Source organism: Gallinula chloropus (genome assembly GCF_964237585.1).
Source record: "Gallinula chloropus genome assembly, chromosome: 8".
In the NCBI taxonomy this organism is placed as follows: Eukaryota; Metazoa; Chordata; class Aves; order Gruiformes; family Rallidae; genus Gallinula; species Gallinula chloropus.
The window spans coordinates 11,341,457-11,359,231 of NC_140093.1; the positions used below are offsets into that span (position 1 = coordinate 11,341,457).

Below are 17,775 nucleotides of genomic sequence, written 5' to 3' on the forward strand. Positions count from 1 at the left end.
GCTGTGGTCCACCTGGCCTTAGTGGCACATGGTGGGAAAAGTGTCCACACTTTGTGGTTGACCCTTCCAAGAAGGCACACTCTCCACCTGCCTCTTCCCAAGGTGCTTCACCACACCTGCCCCATCATCTGACACTGTGATTAGACTCATTCATCTTGAGAAAGACACTTGCTGATGGTATCACACAGAGCTGCCTTCTATCAGCAGCATGAAGAAGTAAGTTTAATAACTCCCTGCTTTTTCCACCATTACCTCTCTTGTACTGTGAAACTCATTGTTTCCACTGATTTGATTGTGTCTGACTTTTGTTTTCTATCTGACCTCTGGTACAGAATGTCCAGTGCAAGAACAATCCTAAAATAGAAAGATTGAAAGCAAAATAAACCCTACTACATGGGTCAAATCTCTTGGCCTCCTTGGGATGGGTTTTGTGCCATGGAATCTCTGTCAGAGCTTCCAGTATCACTTTGGTAAACAACACAGAAGTGTCTGAATGCAGGACCACCTTTGTTTCTCAGCAGCGTGCCTTACACAGACAAGCCTGGTGACCTGAGAGCTGTGGGTAATGACACACACATGCCAAAACCACTTGTTTACAGGCAGGAGTGATTTCGGTGTTTTGGGGCACTCTGAGGGACAGTCTCAGGCCTTGTGGCCATTTGTGGGTTGCTGATTCAGGGGAGGAGAAAAAGCAAAGGCAACAGGTGAAAACCTTCCAGAGCCCTCACCAGAGGGAGGTTTAGAGGAGAAGCCAGGAGTCCAGCCAGCCTCCAGCCTCATGCAGCTTCAGTGTGTCACATATAAGCACATTTTAACTACAGCCAGATGAAATCCATCATGTGAAAAGCAGAATGAAACTACTCCAAAAACTGCAGCTTTATAATAGCCTGTGAGGAAACATCAATGTTTGAATGACTGCAAGAAGAGGGTTGATTATTAGCTTGGTTTATCTCCAGCAGATTAGGAATTCCAGGTCATATCTGCTGACCAAACACGGAGAGAGGTTTATGGTGCTTCTGCCTCCCAGCATTTGAGAAGGAATAATTCATACAGCCCATTTTAAATCCCAAATTCCACAGTGTATTCCCTGTGTCTAGCCAGTATCAAATAAATCCCGTCAGCCCCCCTAACTGATGCTGCCTCCATCAAGCACAAATTTCAATTCCAAAGGGGAAATCGGAGCTTTCCTGGAAAAGGAGATTTCCATTTGAGCATGCAGGTAAAAAGCCCTGGTTTTGGTGCTGTGTGCTCTCCTGTTGCCTTTTAGGCAATAAGAGTCATCTGGAGGAGGTCTTCCCCAACAACCTTTTTTTAAACTTTATGCTGAAAAGTGGTCCTTGCAGGTTGAAGGGCTGATGAAGGGTTAAGCTTTCTTTGTGCAGCTGTGCCCTGCAGCCTGGCAAGCCTTGGTCTCTGCTCCAGCTGCTACCATGGTCAAACAAGTCTGCCCCTCACTGCAGACTGGGTTGGACACAATCCTGATTAATCCAAGCATAGATTTGCAACCTTCTTAGATCCTGACAAAGACATCTGGGAGCTGCCTGCAAACAGTGTTTGGAGCTAAGGTTCAGCAGGGGTGTTTCTCCTGGATAGATGGGGGGAGTAAATGGGAGAGAGAGAAGAAAAAGCAGCCTGCAGATAAACAACAAAGTCATTTAAACTTTTTCTAGCCAATGTAAACCAGAGCTAAATGCATGTGGTCCCAACAGTCTCCTCATTTTATTCAGAACCTCAGGGACATCGAATGAAACAGCAAGCCATAAGGTTCAAAAGAAACAAGATGATGTACTTGTGGGACACAGTAAACCTGCAAAACTCCTCGCTGCAGGATGCTGCAGGTGCCAGAAATTTCAAAAACTAGATACATTTATGGAGGAAAAATCAAGTGAACAAAATTAAAAGTACTGGTGCTGTCTCAGAATATATTCAGACAGGAATCAGGGGGGGCTGTAACATGCTTTGGGGTAGCACCTCCATGTGCTTGTTATTATTCCCTGGCAGCCACCAGGAACAGTGGGGCTGGGTTGATGTCTGGTTGTTCCCATTTTCTGGTCTGGATGTGGAGCTTGCTTTGAAACCAGGATCATGCAGCTGTGCCAGCTCTGCATACTGCCTGTACTTACAGCAGCTTGTAGGCAGAATGAGATGTTACCCCCTGACACATGCACTTTAGCTCAAGGGTGAATACAGGGCAGCCTGGGGGGCCAGGTTTAGGGGACATCAGAACAGAGGATCACACACCACCCCGTGCTCTCCAAACACAGGCATTGCACAGGGAGACTTTCACCAAGAAATGTCTAAGAGAAGAGGAAACCAGGCTGCTCACTGGCAAGTCCTGGCAAGTGTTAAAGCTTGTTTTTGCCAGAAAAGGAAACAGGTATCATTTACTATCCACAGAGCACAAATCTCTGCTGAGTATAGAGGTGAGGCTGCTCCTCTGATTAACAACACCCAAAGGAGCAACATGAGCAAGGTGTTAAGCATTTGCTCAGTGCAGCAAGGACTGTTGCACATGAGAACTATCTCTATGAACAATTAGAGGAGTCTGTCTACATGCAGAATGAAACATCCCTGTTTGATTTAAGTGACTGCCTGTATACCTGCCTCCTCTCATTGGATCTTGCTTTTGCAAAGGGCAAAAGATGAAGACTCACATGTTTACTTAAGAACAGACCAGTTACAAAGGACTGTCAGTCCTGGGGCACCTTTAGCCTAGAGAATACAGAGAAGATTGCAACATCTTGGATAAACCCAGGGCTTTCAGATGAGATTAATGATCTGAAGGAATGGCATTTCCCCAAAAGTCAGGTAGGAAAAACAGGTGAAAACTCTTTGGGATTTCCAGTGAAAAAAAAAATCTTTGACAGAGGAGGAAAGGCAATGATTACTGAGTGAAAAGAGGTTTATTTTGCCAATTGAACCAGGGCAGAAAATTATCTAAAGAAATAAAATACTTCATGTCTCAAAGAAAGGAAGCCCAGAGAAGGAGACTCCGTGCTCTTAGGGATGCTGTAAAATTCTCTGCAAATTCCAGAGCACTGAGAACACTGATGAGTGATGAAGGGGAAAAGCCGAGTTTCAGTGTTTATCTTGCTTTGTGATGTGCACAGAAAGAGTTGCTGGGTTTTGAAATCTTTCATGAAATGTGAGTAATAAGTATCAGCTTCAAAATGTCCCTGGAAAGCAAAACTGGGTGTTCATGAAGTTGGGACTCTGCACAAGGTGTTTATATGGGCTGTCAGGGGTATTCAATGGTCAAAGAGACACAAACAACTTGTCTTCAAGCTCTCACTTCCACAAATGTAGGCAGACAACTTGTGTCTAGGAGGTGTGTATGAAGGCACAGGGCCTGTGCTACATCCTGCGTTGACTATGGGAAGTCCAGGAGCACACAGGTGTATCTCAGTATTGCATTTTGTTGGCTTGGTTTGACCCAAGGTCACTGTCATGCAGTCACCCAGTAACATGGCCCAGCTCAGCACCTGTGAGGGATGGAGGAGCAATGGGATGGCTGTACAGCACCCCAGGAGCACAGCACCCATCTCCAGGCAACCGTAGGCTGCAATCCCACAGCACCCCTTGCAGAAGAACTTTGTCTTTAGTCTAAGCTCCATGGTCTTCTGGAAGGGGAAAAAACTGAGGGTGCGTGGTGTCTTACTGTATACCCAAGCAGTCAGACTCACTGTGCAAACAGACTTGGCACCCAAAGGTGCCTAAGCCCCGCTTTTCTCAAGTAGCGTGCCTGCTACTCACATTCCTCAAGACCACTCATCACTCTTGATGTCCCTTCCAGTGCAAGAGCAGCGGGATCATTGCCACCCAGGACTCCTCCCTGTGTTTTCCTAGAAGGTTCAGTAGAAATCCCAAGTCCTTTCCACACAAAATAGTTCAGTTCCCCCTTCCAGCTGCTCAAAATCTGTAGCCAAAGGATCTAAACCTGCCCAAAGGGTCTTTGGAACTGGTACCCCTGTCCAGAGCTGACCTCACACTGCAGTCAGCGAGGGGCTGTCTTATCTGTCCAGGGGTGGCAGGAGGGTCAGGAGAGGAGTCAGTTCGGTGCTCTGAAGCACCTGGGAACACTGCACATTCCTTTGCAGACAGACATTATCAGACTGATAGGACAACCCAGACATCAATGATCCAATCCAGACACTCCTAACCCTGCTCTCCTCAGGTTCCTGTGGGTTTCTGCTTTGCCTCCTCATCAGGCAAGGTGTTGTTTCTCCCAGGGACCATGTCCAGCAGCCAAGCACCATGCTGGTGTGCTGGGTTCTCTACTCCCTGTAGTAGAGATCCTGATGAATACACAGAGATGCATTTACTTTATTATCTCTGCATTGTCAAAGAAAACTTTGCTGCTCTCTTCTTCTTCACTCCCAAAGCTATAAACCAGGTCCACAGAGAGCCGGGGAAACAGAGTTTCTTCAGCTGCAGATCCACAGCTCCCTAATCCCTTAAAAAGTGAAAGAAAAAAAAAAAAAAATAAAGAGGACACGACTGGAAACGTTTGCTCCCAGGTAACTACGCTGGATTTCGTCACAGCAGCACTACTGCTGCCGGGACATCGGGGACCGGCAGCCACTTGTTTTCAGAGCAAACCAGCCTTGCTTTGTCTGTGCCCGGTGCGGTGAGATTGCAGCTGCTTTGCTCCCCTTTGACACCCCCCGCCCCCCCGGGGCATTGCGCAGGACTGGTCAGGTAATCACGAGTCTGTTTGTCTGTTTGCAAATCTCAGGAAGCAGCTCCAGCAAAATCTCCTAAGTCATCAGAATGCAGCAAACCACGGTGTCAAAACAATACAACCCCATCCCTACCTCCAGCAGGACCTTTATCAGTAATTATCACCTGTTTATCGCAGAGCATGGAATTACAGCAGGTCCAGGCCAAATGTCCCCTCCATCCAGCCCCCCGCCCCGGTGAAGGCAGCACCGCCCAGGCCATGCCCTGTCCTCTGAGGGCGACAGTGTTTCCCCACCCCGCCTACTCTGAGCTCGGATCCGTCAATATTCAAATATTCACGTAGGAGAAAGGGAAACTATAATAACTGGGCAAATAGACACCCGAAGAAGCGGCCACTCCTTCCCGGTCTGTAATCCCCTTGCTCAGTGAGCCTTAGAAGATCACTGAAGCATTCAAAAATCGAAATTACTCTTTTTAAGCGAGAGGCAGCAGGGCGCAGGCGCACAGCACATCGCCCGGGTTAAAATCGTAGATTCAAAACTTTGGATTTTGGGGTCCCGGCAGCATTTGTACACGGACGATGAGTGTTTGCTCAGCTGCCTCTTTGAAAGCCCTTAAAATCATAGTACCGATAATTTCCATGACTTCTTTATTGTTCCCTCTGCGGCTGTTTTTATGGCTGTTTATTCCCATGTGTGCTGCGTGCCCGGGGAGCGGGGCAGGGAGACTGCCCGGAGAGGGGGTGGGGGTGCCCCCCTGCCTTTGCCTTGCGCTGGCGGCGCTGGGGTGGGCTCACGGACACCAGCAGAACGAGTGGGACCGGCACAGCCCCATCTCCACCTCTCCCGACCCGTGTGCTGGCTCAGGGAGGGTGTCTTCACCCAAAAGAGAAGTTTACAGCTCCGGCCGGTAAAGGCGCCAGACCCAAGGAAGGTGGGTCTGGGTTCACCTGCTCAGCAGGACCCTCAGATCGAGGAAGAGGGAAGACCCACGAGCACAACCAGAGCACCCTTTGGGGATGCCAAAATCTCTAGCGGTGCCGAAGCATCCCCTAGCACAACCCCGAGGGAGGGTGCAAAGAGGCCAGACCCACCAGCCATAGCTCCAGAGGGCGGTGAGCCCCAGGGGCTGTGGGTCGGGGTGAAAGCCCGGAGGAAGGGGGGGGGGGAGGAGGGGGGCATTTTGCTGCCCGCTCAGCCCGGGGGTATCGATATCCCGCCCGGCGCTTCCAGGGAAGAAATAAATCCGGGGGGGGGGGAGGGAGGGGGAGAACAGCAGCAGCCAGGGCGGGTCCCCCCGGCTTCACCGCGGAGGAAGGCGGGGAGGTGCGAAGGGCCGCGTGCTACCGCGGAAAGCCCCGCGGGGCGGGGCGGAACCGCAACCGCCAGGGGGCGCTTTTTGCGCGGCTTTAAAAGGTGCGCGGGGCGGCGCGCGGGCGGCAGTGCGGTGCGCGGGGTTGGCTGCGCTCTCCCGGTCCCCTCGCAGCGACACTCCGCCGGCGCGGAGCAGCCCCCCCGCGCTCCCCCCCCACCCCTCGGCCCAGCTCCGCGCAGACATGGCCAGCGGGGGATTGCAGCTCCTGGGCTTCGTGCTGGCCTTCCTGGGCTGGATCGGCATCATCATCAGCACCGCCATGCCACAGTGGAAGATGGCATCCTACGCGGGGGACAACATCGTCACGGCCCAGGCGCTCTACGAGGGGCTGTGGATGTCGTGCGCCATGCAGAGCACGGGGCAGATCCAGTGCAAGGTGTACGACTCGCTGCTTAAGCTGGAGAGTAAGTTGGGGCTGGGGGGTGTCCGTCACGTCGGGGCCATCCTGTGCACCCCAGTGCGTCTCCGGCCGGGGTGAGAGTGTCGGTTCCCTTCTCTAGAGTCGTTACTTCCACAGTCGTGCCGGTCGTATCAGGGTTCGAGATGAAGTGGGTCTGGGGGTGCCAGTACTGTCGCACCCCCTCTTCCAGTGCCTATCCCATTAGCGATGCTGGTGCCGTCGGGTCTCACGGTCTCTGTCCCGTTAGAACTACTGTGCCTTCGGAGTTGAAGGTTACGGGATCGGAGTCACGCATCTCTTTGCGGTCCCCTCGTTCCGTCTGGGCTCGGATGCGTGTCTCTTGGGGTTGTCCCGGTGTTTCTCCGCTGTTAAAACATCCCCCGGGCTGGGGGCGGCAGAGCAGTACCTGGGTGGGGAGCCGTAGCCGTCCCGTAGTCCCATGCCTGCATGCTGGCTGCCCAACCCCCCAAAAAAAACCGACCTAGGGGTCAGGTCCTCAACTTGTGTTCGGGAAAGTGCTGTGATTGCGGACAAGAGTTTTTGGCAGCGAAGTTGGGACAGGGACTGCCGTCGTTGGGCAGAACTCGGCAGGGAGCAAAGTTCATCAGCGATGCGAAGCGTCTCACCAACGCGGCTCTTTTTCTCTTTGCCTTTGACTGTTTTGGTCTTTTATTCTCTGGGAAAGTCGTAGCTACTCCCGGGGCGGGGGGGTGGGGGGGGAGGTTTAAGCAAAGGGCTGGCAGGTGAGCTGCGCTCTAGCCCGGGCAGCACCGCCTCTAGTTTTCAGGCAGACCAGTATACCAAGGTAATTCCTAGATCTTTGTTCCTGAGATGGCGAAGCCACCTCATGGATGCAGAAACTCCAGATGGCTGGCTTGCGGGGTGTCGCTCGGGGTGGTCACCTGGAGCCCCGGTGAGGGCTGTTTCTGGAGCGTTTAACTCACGTGGCGTCAGGTACAACGCGGTTAAAAACCCCACCTTGATCAATATCCCTCCCCTCATCCCGAGTCCAGTAATAACCCGCACCACCTCCATCCTTCTCCCTCCCTAATTAATGAAATAATTGCCACCTTGGTCACCTTCTCTCTCCTAAAGTAATGAGCGAGTAGTTTCACGTAAACCCGGGGGGGGGAGCATCTCCTCACCTTCATGGCTAACCCACATCACTCACTCTTGCTCCCTTTGCCCTAGCGCCCCGCAGCTGGCAGGGGCGCAAATTAATCCCTTTGGGAGTGCGCTGCGCCCACTTAGCACTAACTGGGCACAGGTCTGCGGATAATCAGGGCTGGGCTAAACACACAGTCCAGGGTGGTTTGAGTGGTAATTATGTGTTAGCTCAGCTTCAAGCCTCTTATCTCTTATTGAGGGGTGGGGGGGAGAAGATGCCAGTAGTGCTGAGGAATCTCCAGCCACCCCCTGGATGGGTTGCGAAAGGTAAACTTGCCTCGGGGGGTGTGTGTGGCTGCAGCCCATTGTGCTGTAAATGAGACCTGCCTCCAGAATCTGATGGGGAGCCTGGTTTGAACAGACTCCCAAAAACCTGCCCCAGGACCTCCAGACCTGCCCTATTCATGGCCGAGTGCTGAAAAACAGCTGCTCCCCTCACCTTTGTCCTGCAGACAATAAAGGCCCTTCTCTTCCAGGGCTACTGGGGAGGGAGGTGTGCAGTGCCAGGGATCGAGGCTGAGCTATTAGTGGCCTTTTGTCCTCCTGAGGAGCCCCTGGTCCTGCAGGACAGGTTTGCCTGAAAATTTCCAGGAAGCCCAAGAATTAAGAAATGACAGGCGATGTTTCCATAGCCCTGAAAGTCAGTGAGGGCTGGCTAAAGGATTGCTTGTTCTTTTGGTACCTCAGCTTACTTAGGTTGCACCTTTCCTACTTGAAAGTAGATCATGCCTAGATATGCTTTATCAGTTGTTTATCCAGGTAGGTCTTACAGCCACGAAGGCCTGGGCAGGGACCAGCAGTGCAGTTTTGCATAAAGGTGTGAAAAAACCCTATTTTATACCGAATGAGCTGTGTGATGTTGTCCGTCCCCCCAGACAGGTGCAGTTGTGCAATAAGAGCTCCCTTACTGCATTCATTTGTCATGGTGTAGGTGGTAGGAAGGAAAACTTCTGCCAGGCTTTCCAGACAGGTTCACATGCCCAGAAAGCTCTGAGCCACGTGTCAGAGCCTCATGTGCTGATGGGAGAGGCTCAGATTGGCAATTACCTTCTCCCTGTAGAAAGGACTGAGTCTCCTCACACCTGCAGTAATTCGTGGTTGTGGGAATGGTGGAAAGCTTTTGGATATCCGGTAGCTCTTGCCATTCCTCTAGGCAAGTCAGTGTTTGGCTGCTTGGACCATGTGTGTCAGTGATGGGGTTGGCACAAGCTCATGAGCTCTGTTGGCCAACTGAGGGGCCTCCAGCCACATGCTGGAGTGCACCCGTGCTGGCACTTCTCCCGCAGCTGCGTTCAGCTGAGGGCTTATGTCAGTGCTCCCATTCAGGCAATAGAAAGGCTGAGTTTTGCTGGCTTACGTGAAAAGCAGTGCGTGGCCACATGCAGACATAGAGGCAACAAAAGCCACCCTTGCAACAAGGCTTTGTTGCACTGCCTCAGCATTGTTCTTGTACCCCTCCAGCATTGTCCAATGGAGCTTAGCTCAGCTTTGTGCTCCTCCAGGGTCTCAGGGGGATGGTCTCAGGCAGAAGGGAGAAAGGCTCTTGGTATCTGTCTCTGGAAGCTTTCAGACCCACCTAATCACACCCTCCTGTTCAGAGCAGAGGTTGTTCTGGGTCCTGTCTGGGCTGTTTTTAGCTGAAGGTCCTAATCACCCTATTTGGTTTTGCTGGGAAAGGTTCTGTACTTGAGACAAGCTGAGACTCATCTACCACTTCATCACAAAACCTAATACATCCACAATAAGTCTTTATGCCCTAGCCCAGAAAACAAACAAGGGTTTGGATGCCCTCTGGGTCAAACAGCATCACTGAAACGTGAAATCTTCCTTCCTAAGTCTTTCCAGCTCCTGGAACAGGCTTAGCAAGGGTGGTAGAAGAGGATGGGTGGGGGAAAGAAAGGGTTCATGCACAGGTTACTGCTGCTTTGCCCTGATGGTGGGGGAGTTAGGAGGGTGGCCCAAGGAAGGACAAAGCTGTAGCAGGAGGTAAAAATGTCTCCAGCCTTGTCATCCCTCTCCATCTTCAGATCTGGTGGAAGCAGGTAGAACCTGCTGCTTTCTGTGCTTTCATGTGGGTTAAGGGTTAATTTCCTCCTGTGTTTCCCAATCCCTGTTCCTTCCTCATGAAAAGTCGTGATTGAGTGATAAAACAGTTTCACTTTGCGAAGGTAGAGGGTTATTTGGAATGCCACCGAGGCTGTTCCTTTGTGGTGCTGGGTTGTGTCTGCAAGAGGGGACAGGAGTCTGTTGCAATACGCTGGCTTTATTGCTCTACAAGCAGCTTCTAAGCAGCTTTAGTAGCTGGTGTTACTATGTGTTACTAAACCTCTTGGTAAGGGAATTTCTAGGCTTTGTGGGAAACCAGCCTGCCCAGCTCTCCTCTGATCAGGAATCAGGAAACAGTGGTACTGTGGTGTGTGTCTTACCAGCAGGCTTCCTCTGCTGTTTGAGTGAACACAGGAGGGCACTGAGCTGTGTTTGATTTGGGGTAGGCAGAGTACAAGGCCACTGTTGCTTACTGGACATGCAGTGAGGACTTCCCAGCCTTCTCATTTTGGCAAGAAATGCGTCCCTGTGTGTCCTGCCCCAGATTCATTTGTATGGTCTTTTCTAGACTTGTGGAGAGGTGCTTTGAAGGAGTCCAGATTGAAATATCTGATGGTGATGAACGTGTTGGGCACCTGCAGAGGCTGGTATAAGGGAGTTGAAAGCCTCCAAGCCGTAAGTAGGCTTTTGAGTCCAGCCAGTGAGTGCAAAGCATGGGAGATGTCTGCTGGCTACCGCTGAAGTAGCTCTTGCTCAGGTCTTTGGTCCCTTGCCTACTGCACAGAAGTAACTTTGCATGTTGGCAGGGCAGAACAGCACCATCTCGGGTCTTACTCCTTGGAGAAGATACCTTTCATGAAACTCCGATGGGAAGGCTTTAAAGGCTGCTGACTCCCATTGGGGGTGGATAGTATAACAGGCTTCCTGTGCTACAGGGGTGCCTCTCACTGGGCAACTGCCCTTGCAGAGATTAAAGGGACCTGCACAGCATCTGTTTCACCTGTATCAGGCTTGTGGGAAGGTAGAATAAAAAGCTGTTTAAAGACCAGCAAGGCAGTTAATGAGCATCCCTATCAGAAAATAATCTGCACACAAAGCCATTACAGCAATTTTGCATTACAAACAGGTGTTACAAAAATCTGGGCACTTTTCCAACTGCTCTTCTATAATGTAGATGTTATAAACAGAACAAATAAGTAAATGTGATGACAGAAAAATAACCTCAAACATATGCTGAAGTCCTTTTTTTTTTTTACTAAGTAGATGCCAGCAATTACTTCTGTGTCAGGTAATGATAGTTGTGGGAAGGAAAGCCTTATATAGGCTTCAGATAAACTGCATCAGGTAGTTTGTGTGCAAACCCACTAACATTAAGCTAGAGCTATTTGTTAGCATGTTTTGAAAAATGTGGGTTTCATTATGTGAAACAGGTGTGAGCTGCTATGTAATTTCTGTGGACTTAAATGGTATTTTATGGCTTGCAGAATTCACATTAGTTATTAACCATTCTCTGTAGTTTTAAACCTCTGTTGCTTTTTTGCTGTAGGCTTTTTAGGCCAGGTTTCTAATTATTACCCAGCAATAAAAAGGCTTGGCTTCAAGTAAATAGTGGTTTATGTTGACAAAATACTGTTGCCACCTGACAGCTGTTGGGTGCCAGGCCAGTTTGTCTTGCCTTGTGTAGGACATGGGGGGATGTTTTTCCCCAAAAGGCTTCTGAGGTTGCCTGGGCTTTCTGAGAGCCTGTGTGTACAGTGTGGGAGCCTGTGAGTGTTGTGCTACCTGTTCTTCTTGGTGAGATGGCTGCAGCAGCAAGGAGTGTGGGGGAAAACCTCTTTCTCCAATATGACAGAATTTGCAAAGTTAAATTGCCATAGAGTACTTCTGCTTGTTGGTAGTCAGTCCTGCTTAGCAGGTTAGGACAATATTATACTTATATCGTTTGGTATTTTTAAAGCAACTGGAAAGGCCCATGTGAACAATAGAACTAATATTAAACTGGCTTTCTCAGCCTCTGAATGTGCAGTTCCCATTGATGATGTGGTCGTTAACGTGTACATAATAACTAATAGCTTGTGTGATGATTAACTGCAGTCAATGTACTGCACACATTGCAAAAGCCGTGGGAAGACATAAGCCCTGTCTCTCAGCACACGCTGTGAGCACAGGGCATCCAGTCCATGGGAGGGGTGGTTGGCCAAGACAGTCGTGTCACACTAGAACTTCTTGGGATGAAGGGACAGTCTGTTCTGCAAATGCTCAAACCTGTCTTTCTGTCCTACTGCAAGTTTCTGAAAAGCCTCTGTCCTCATTACACCATAAGAGCCATGGACAAGGGAGGGGTAGGGATGAGGACACCAGGAGATGTTCCTCCAGGGTCGGCTGCTGGAAGCCTGCGGCCCTGGGAAACTGTTCACAATGCTGCTCTTTGTTCAGCTGCTGCGAAGCTGTCGTGGCGTGTGTTCAGCTAATGCTTCTACATCTTGAGATTTGTAGCAGGTTTTGTAGCTAGGTCTTCTGAGGTCACAAACTTTCAGGCATCTTCTTGTGTTAGTCACTTAGCAACGTATTTGAAGGTCTCTTCCCACCCTTATAACTAGTTTTCTAGTTGTTCCAGGTAATGCTTCCTATTTGCAGCCTCATGAAACAGTTCTTTCAAAACCCTCTTTTATATTTTTTTTATTTCTTCTACAGCAAGACTAAGCCCAGCTTACTGTAGGCTTGAGAAAATAGATTTGACACCTCTCCAGAAAATGTCCCTAGTATGAACTAGTGTGTTCAGACACTGGTCCCTTCAGAGCTGCTGCTGTAAGGCACAATTTAGCCTTACACGTGTGGTAGCTGAATTTGCTTGCCTGGGTGGTAATCTGTCAGCTGAGGTTTTATTCTGAAAATTGGTGTAATTTTTGTGAACTAGAGATTTTTAGAGTGTAATCCTTCGCGTTGGAGATACATCTCTGAAAAACGTGTTTGGTTACTGCTGTTGTGATTCATGTGAAAGTGATAATGGCTTTGCAAATGGGTTTCTGCAGTCAGTGCAACAGATGGGCTTTAACACCTGGGTGACGTGAGGTGTGTCACCCTCTTTCTTTGAAGGAAGTGAGTGAAGACAGCCAAGCTGACAGCGGGGATTTTTCTCAAGAAATCAAAGACTTTTCTTACAGAAGTGTGTCACTTCCCGTTCTGAATATCGCTTTTTTTATTGTATTGGTTTTATCTGGTTTCATAATCTATTTACAGAACAATGAGGTGGTGAGTATAGAGGCTGCTTTGGCTCTGGTTTAAAGCAGAACCAGACTGCCTGTAGCTGTGCTACCCTCCTGGGTGGGATCGGGTTTGAATTCCTGTCTGCCTTTCAGGTTGAAGCAAAGAGCCTGTTGTAGCACAGGCCCTGGTGGGTTCACCATCCCGGTGCTGAGCTGAGAGATGCTCTGCTTTAGGCTTAGATCTTGCAGCTGCAGCTTGTCCAAGTTGGAAGGGCTCTGCAGAGCTCTAGCAGAGTGCAGCCAGGGAGCTCTAGGGTTGGGAACAGATTCAGGTGATACTTAGCTAATGCTCTGTGTGTGTCACTGCTGGATAACGTTCTGTGTCAGGGGACACTGCCTTGGTTACAGTGTGCTTCTGGGAGCTTGGTCCTTTGATTAACCAGCCTTATTTGTTCCCAGATCTTAGCAGGGCTGTATATTAAAATCCATGCTGTTCAAAAAAACCTGATTTGCCAGGCAATGGAGCTCAGGCTCTTCTTTCGCTGCCATTAAGGTGTGTTGTCACCTGAGATTTTTTTAATCCTGTATCACTTTCTCCTTTTGGTATCAAGAAAGTATGATATGGTAGCCCAGGTACATAGGGTGAGAGTGTCTATAGAAAGCCAGATCTTGAGTATAAAGTACATGAAGTCAGCTGAGAACCTGGGCAAATGCCTCTTGCTTATGGGAGGCATCACTCCAAGGTCTTGAAACATTTGGATAACTTTGAGGCTAATAAGGTAAAATATTTTAGCAGGAGAAAACCCACTATTTTTCACTCGACTGGGAAAATCCTGTTTCTGTTGCAAGTGTATTTTTGTAGCCTCTGGGGTCTTAATGCAGAAATATCCAAATCGGCACTGAGGCGTTTGTGTAAGAGACAGGTTTTGGAAGTGTTGAGTGATAAAGGGGCTGTGGGACTAAATGTCTGCTGTGGGTCTATTCATATGTATGGACCATTCATATTAAAACATGCGACTAAATGCTTTGTCAAGGTAAAGCCTAAATCTGAATACTGCTTTTGATAAACAGATATGTCCTTTCCAATTGGGATTCAAATGATCAAGGAACAAAAGATGTCTAGGGGCAATTCCCAGGTCATTTCCTGCAAAGAGCTGCATGCCCTGGTTTGCCATGCATTTTAGAAAGGGCTGAGTGCCCTCTGATCCTGCTGCATGACAGTGTCTTGGGGCTTAAAGCTATGAAGGAATGTCTTGCTTGTTTATATCCTGTGTAACAGGGAGCAGAGTGTTTTGACACATGCTTGCTGAGCCCGGTAATTTGAATCTCTGACTGTATATTGATCGTTCTTTGTGGTAACTCTAATCCTGCTGTTTTCTAGGCAGTCTGCAGGCCACTCGGGCATTGATGGTGGCTGCTATACTCCTGGGCCTTGTTGCTGTATTTGTTGCTGTGACTGGCATGAAGTGTATGAAGTGCATGGAAGATGACCAGGTGAAGAAGATGCGGATGGCTGTCCTTGGCGGGGTCATCTTCATCATTTCAGGTTGGTAACATACAGATGCGGTTTTAGTATCAAATGTGGCACTTCCTGTAGAGGAAGTGAGAGGATAGGTAGGGTTTGTTATCTTTGCTCCAAGAGCACTTTGAGCTGGGGATTTCCCAGAGGACTGTAACACATTAGCTGCTGGCTCTCTGAGACCTCAGATAGGTCTGTTGGCACTAGTGTTGTGCCTTCTATATGGACTGTGTTCCTTCCATCTCTATTAGCAGAGCTGAGTTTGCCCTGAATGCCCAGTGAAACGCTGCCAGCAGTCCTGCTTCTGGTACCATGTAACTGTGGGTGACCACAAATCCCCTTAATTTCTCTCCCAACCATCACTAAGTAATAGCTCGTATCTTCCCAGGGTAGCAGCACCTCAGCATCCCTACAGATGTTGGTTTGGCTTCATAAAACTTCTGCAGTGATATTTTTTGCTTGTTTTGGCTCTCTTAAGGCATGACTTTGTTTCTTTTCATGTGCAGGTTTGGCAGCACTGGTGGCCACATCATGGTATGGGAACAGAGTGGCTCGGGCCTTTTATGACCCTTTCACCCCTGTGAACACCAGGTATTGACCCATTTGATATAACACTAGAGTACAGCATGACAAGTGGCTTGACATGGGGCTTTGTTTTGGGCAGCTGGGACTCAAAACAAAGAAGGGAATTTCCTGAGCTGGCTGGGTTGGCATCATACTAAGATTCTAATCTAGTGGCACTACTTGTGGTATTCATAGTCTTCCTTGTTTCTCCCCCAGATTTGAGTTTGGATCGGCTCTCTTCATTGGATGGGCAGCTGCTTCTCTGGCCTTGCTGGGGGGAGCCTTCCTCTGCTGCTCCTGTCCACGGAGAGAAACTTCGTATCCACCCACCCGAGGCTATCCAAAAAATGCCCCCTCCACAGGGAAGGATTACGTATAATGAAACCAAGAAGAACTGCCAGCACTGGTAGTGAAAGCATTTTGGAGAGGACACTACAATGCCACTGTCCTGAGCAGAGTTCAGACACTCTAGGTTCTGCCTTCCTCTTCTCCCAAAAATGTGTATATTTTTGTAATCTTCTTTGCTACTGGACATAACTTCTCCTTTTTCTCCCAGCCCAAGGAGGAAGGCCAGCCTAGGTTTATAGGCATTGCCACTGGAAAGGTGAAACCTCCAAGCTTGGGTTAAGTTTAGTATTTGGGAGTAAAAGGGAAAATGATACTGAATTTTTTAGATGGATGTTGGTGCTTTTTTTAGTTGTTTTTTTAAAAAAAAAATAGATTGTAACAATTCAGTCCCATATCCCATTAAGTTAGAGCCCAGTGTGGTGTGTGTAGAAATTAAAGGAACATATATTATACAAAGTGATGGAATAATTAGATTGAGGGGAAACATAATTTAGGGAAAAGACTTTACATGTAGGAATGTTTGAAGATATCTAAAATGTTCTTGTACTGTCTTATTGGTGTCATCTTCAGCACTTGGTGTGCAGATTGGCATGGCAAGGGGTCAGACACAATTAAACTGCTGTGACTTAAATTGAAATCTGTAACTGTCCATGTACACGCTGTTGGCCAATGGAAGATGCTGTGTTAAGGTGGCTTGGCTTAGCTGTATGTCACTACTCTTTTGACAAGATCTTGTAGGTTGGTTGTGTCTGTGCCAAAGGCTGCAAAATAGAGGTTAGCAGACTCCCAAAGCAGCTGCAGGTTTCCCTGGTGACAGGGAAGAGCTAAAGAAAAACCAGTTGCCTTCTGTTTTCACTGGTGTCTCCAGTGGGGCTGTTGCTGCTGTTCCTCAGACACGCTGAGTGTGGCCACATTACTGCCCTAGTACCAAACTTGAGCTTGAACCTTCAGTCAAACCTTTGTGTGTGTTAGAGGCCACTAGACAAAGTCCTGTCTCCTTGAGTCTTTCTCACTTGGGCTTAGTTACCAACCTCAGTTTGCCTTATGCAGCTGAATGCCTTACACCAAATTGAATGCACTGCCACTCCCTGATGTTTCCCCAAGGATACCTCATGCTGTCATTTGATCCTGTCTGTCTTGTAAACACTTTCAGTGATGATATGAAGGCAAATTCCAAGGAAATGAAAACATTTTCTTTTAACCCAAGCTCACCAAAGAGGAAGAAACTAGCATTTTTAAAGATAAAGCCATTCTTGCATATTAAGTCCTATATCTAAAAGAAAAAGTGCAGCTTGAAAGTTCCCTACCCTTCTGCTGAAACATGTAGTCAGTCACTTGGTGTTTGACTAGCACCAGTTGAGGCTGGCCAGAGTTAAGTCTTATCAATCCTAGGATGGTACCAGTACTCTAAAGCTCAACCTTGCTTTTTCTACAGGAGGAATCTGGTTTCTTTTATATAACTATGTATGTGTTTAGGGGCATCAGATTTCTTGATTTGCTTCTGTAGATAGGAAGAGCCTATGGGGCTGAGAGGTATACAACATTGGTGGTTTGTGTAAGCCTTGTACCACTGCTTGACCTGACTCTGCAACATAAGTTACTAAAAGAAACCAAACAGAGCATTTGCTTCAAGCTTGAGTTGATGTTGGCCTGTACTTGGAGTTGGGTCATGTGGCTTCCACTTCTCCATGGGGAATTGCCTGTGTGCAGCAGCTGACTCATGAGACCTTGTCTTAGGAGGTGGCAGCTCAGGTCATACTAAAGAGCTACTGAAGTTTGTGCTTCTGTATTTGCATTAACCCTGAGACAGGGGGCAGATGCTTGTATTGGGAACTTGTATAAAGTGTTTAAACAATTTCAATAAATGGACTTTTTTAAGGAAAATCAGACTGCATTGCTTCATTCCTTGGTTTTAAGCTGAACTTTGTGTGTATGGAAGAGAGAAAGGGGGCTTGGGCTCTTTGGGAGGCTGCCTGTCAGTATGAAGCTTGTTTAGCTGTGTGTATCTACAGCAGACATAGGTGGGGACAGATCTTCTGCAGTGAGTCAGGCAGTTGTGGCCTCTGGCAGAAACTCACCCAGTAATTGGCTGTGATTGCAGCCCAAGAACCAGAAGGTCTGCTCCTCAGCAAGGCAGGCTGCACCCTGGGTGGGGCAGGAAGGGGCAGGGGGAAGGCAGATGGTTCCCCCTCAGAGGAGTGGGAGCTACAGGAATGGGGAAGGGATTGGGTATGGAGCCAAGGCACTCCTGGGAGAGATGCTCTGTTTCAGCAGTGCTTTGCTGTGTAGCTTTATCTGGGGTAGGGTATGTGCAGGCTGTGGCTATCTGTACAAGATGTTCTGCCCCCAGAGCAGAAAGAGACCTGCTGATCTGTCTTGTAAAAACTCTTATGTGCGACTCCTTGTCTTTTCTGTGTTAACAGGACTGGGGAAAGATGGGATCTGGGAGGACCCATCTCCCTCTAAAGCCC

General features: G+C 48.7%; 1 protein-coding gene across 1 annotated transcript; it reads left to right on the top strand.

The window, feature by feature from the left end:
• Positions 1-6,118: 6,118 nt before the first annotated feature.
• CLDN1 (claudin 1) lies at positions 6,119-15,335 on the top strand (the record flags this gene model as incomplete). Its single annotated transcript, XM_084267116.1, has 4 exons — positions 6,119-6,458; positions 14,255-14,419; positions 14,899-14,983; positions 15,173-15,335. The coding sequence occupies exons 1-4, from the start codon at positions 6,236-6,238 to the stop codon at positions 15,333-15,335; spliced, it is 636 nt and encodes a 211-aa protein (XP_084123242.1). The 5' UTR covers positions 6,119-6,235.
• Positions 15,336-17,775: the final 2,440 nt, after the last annotated feature.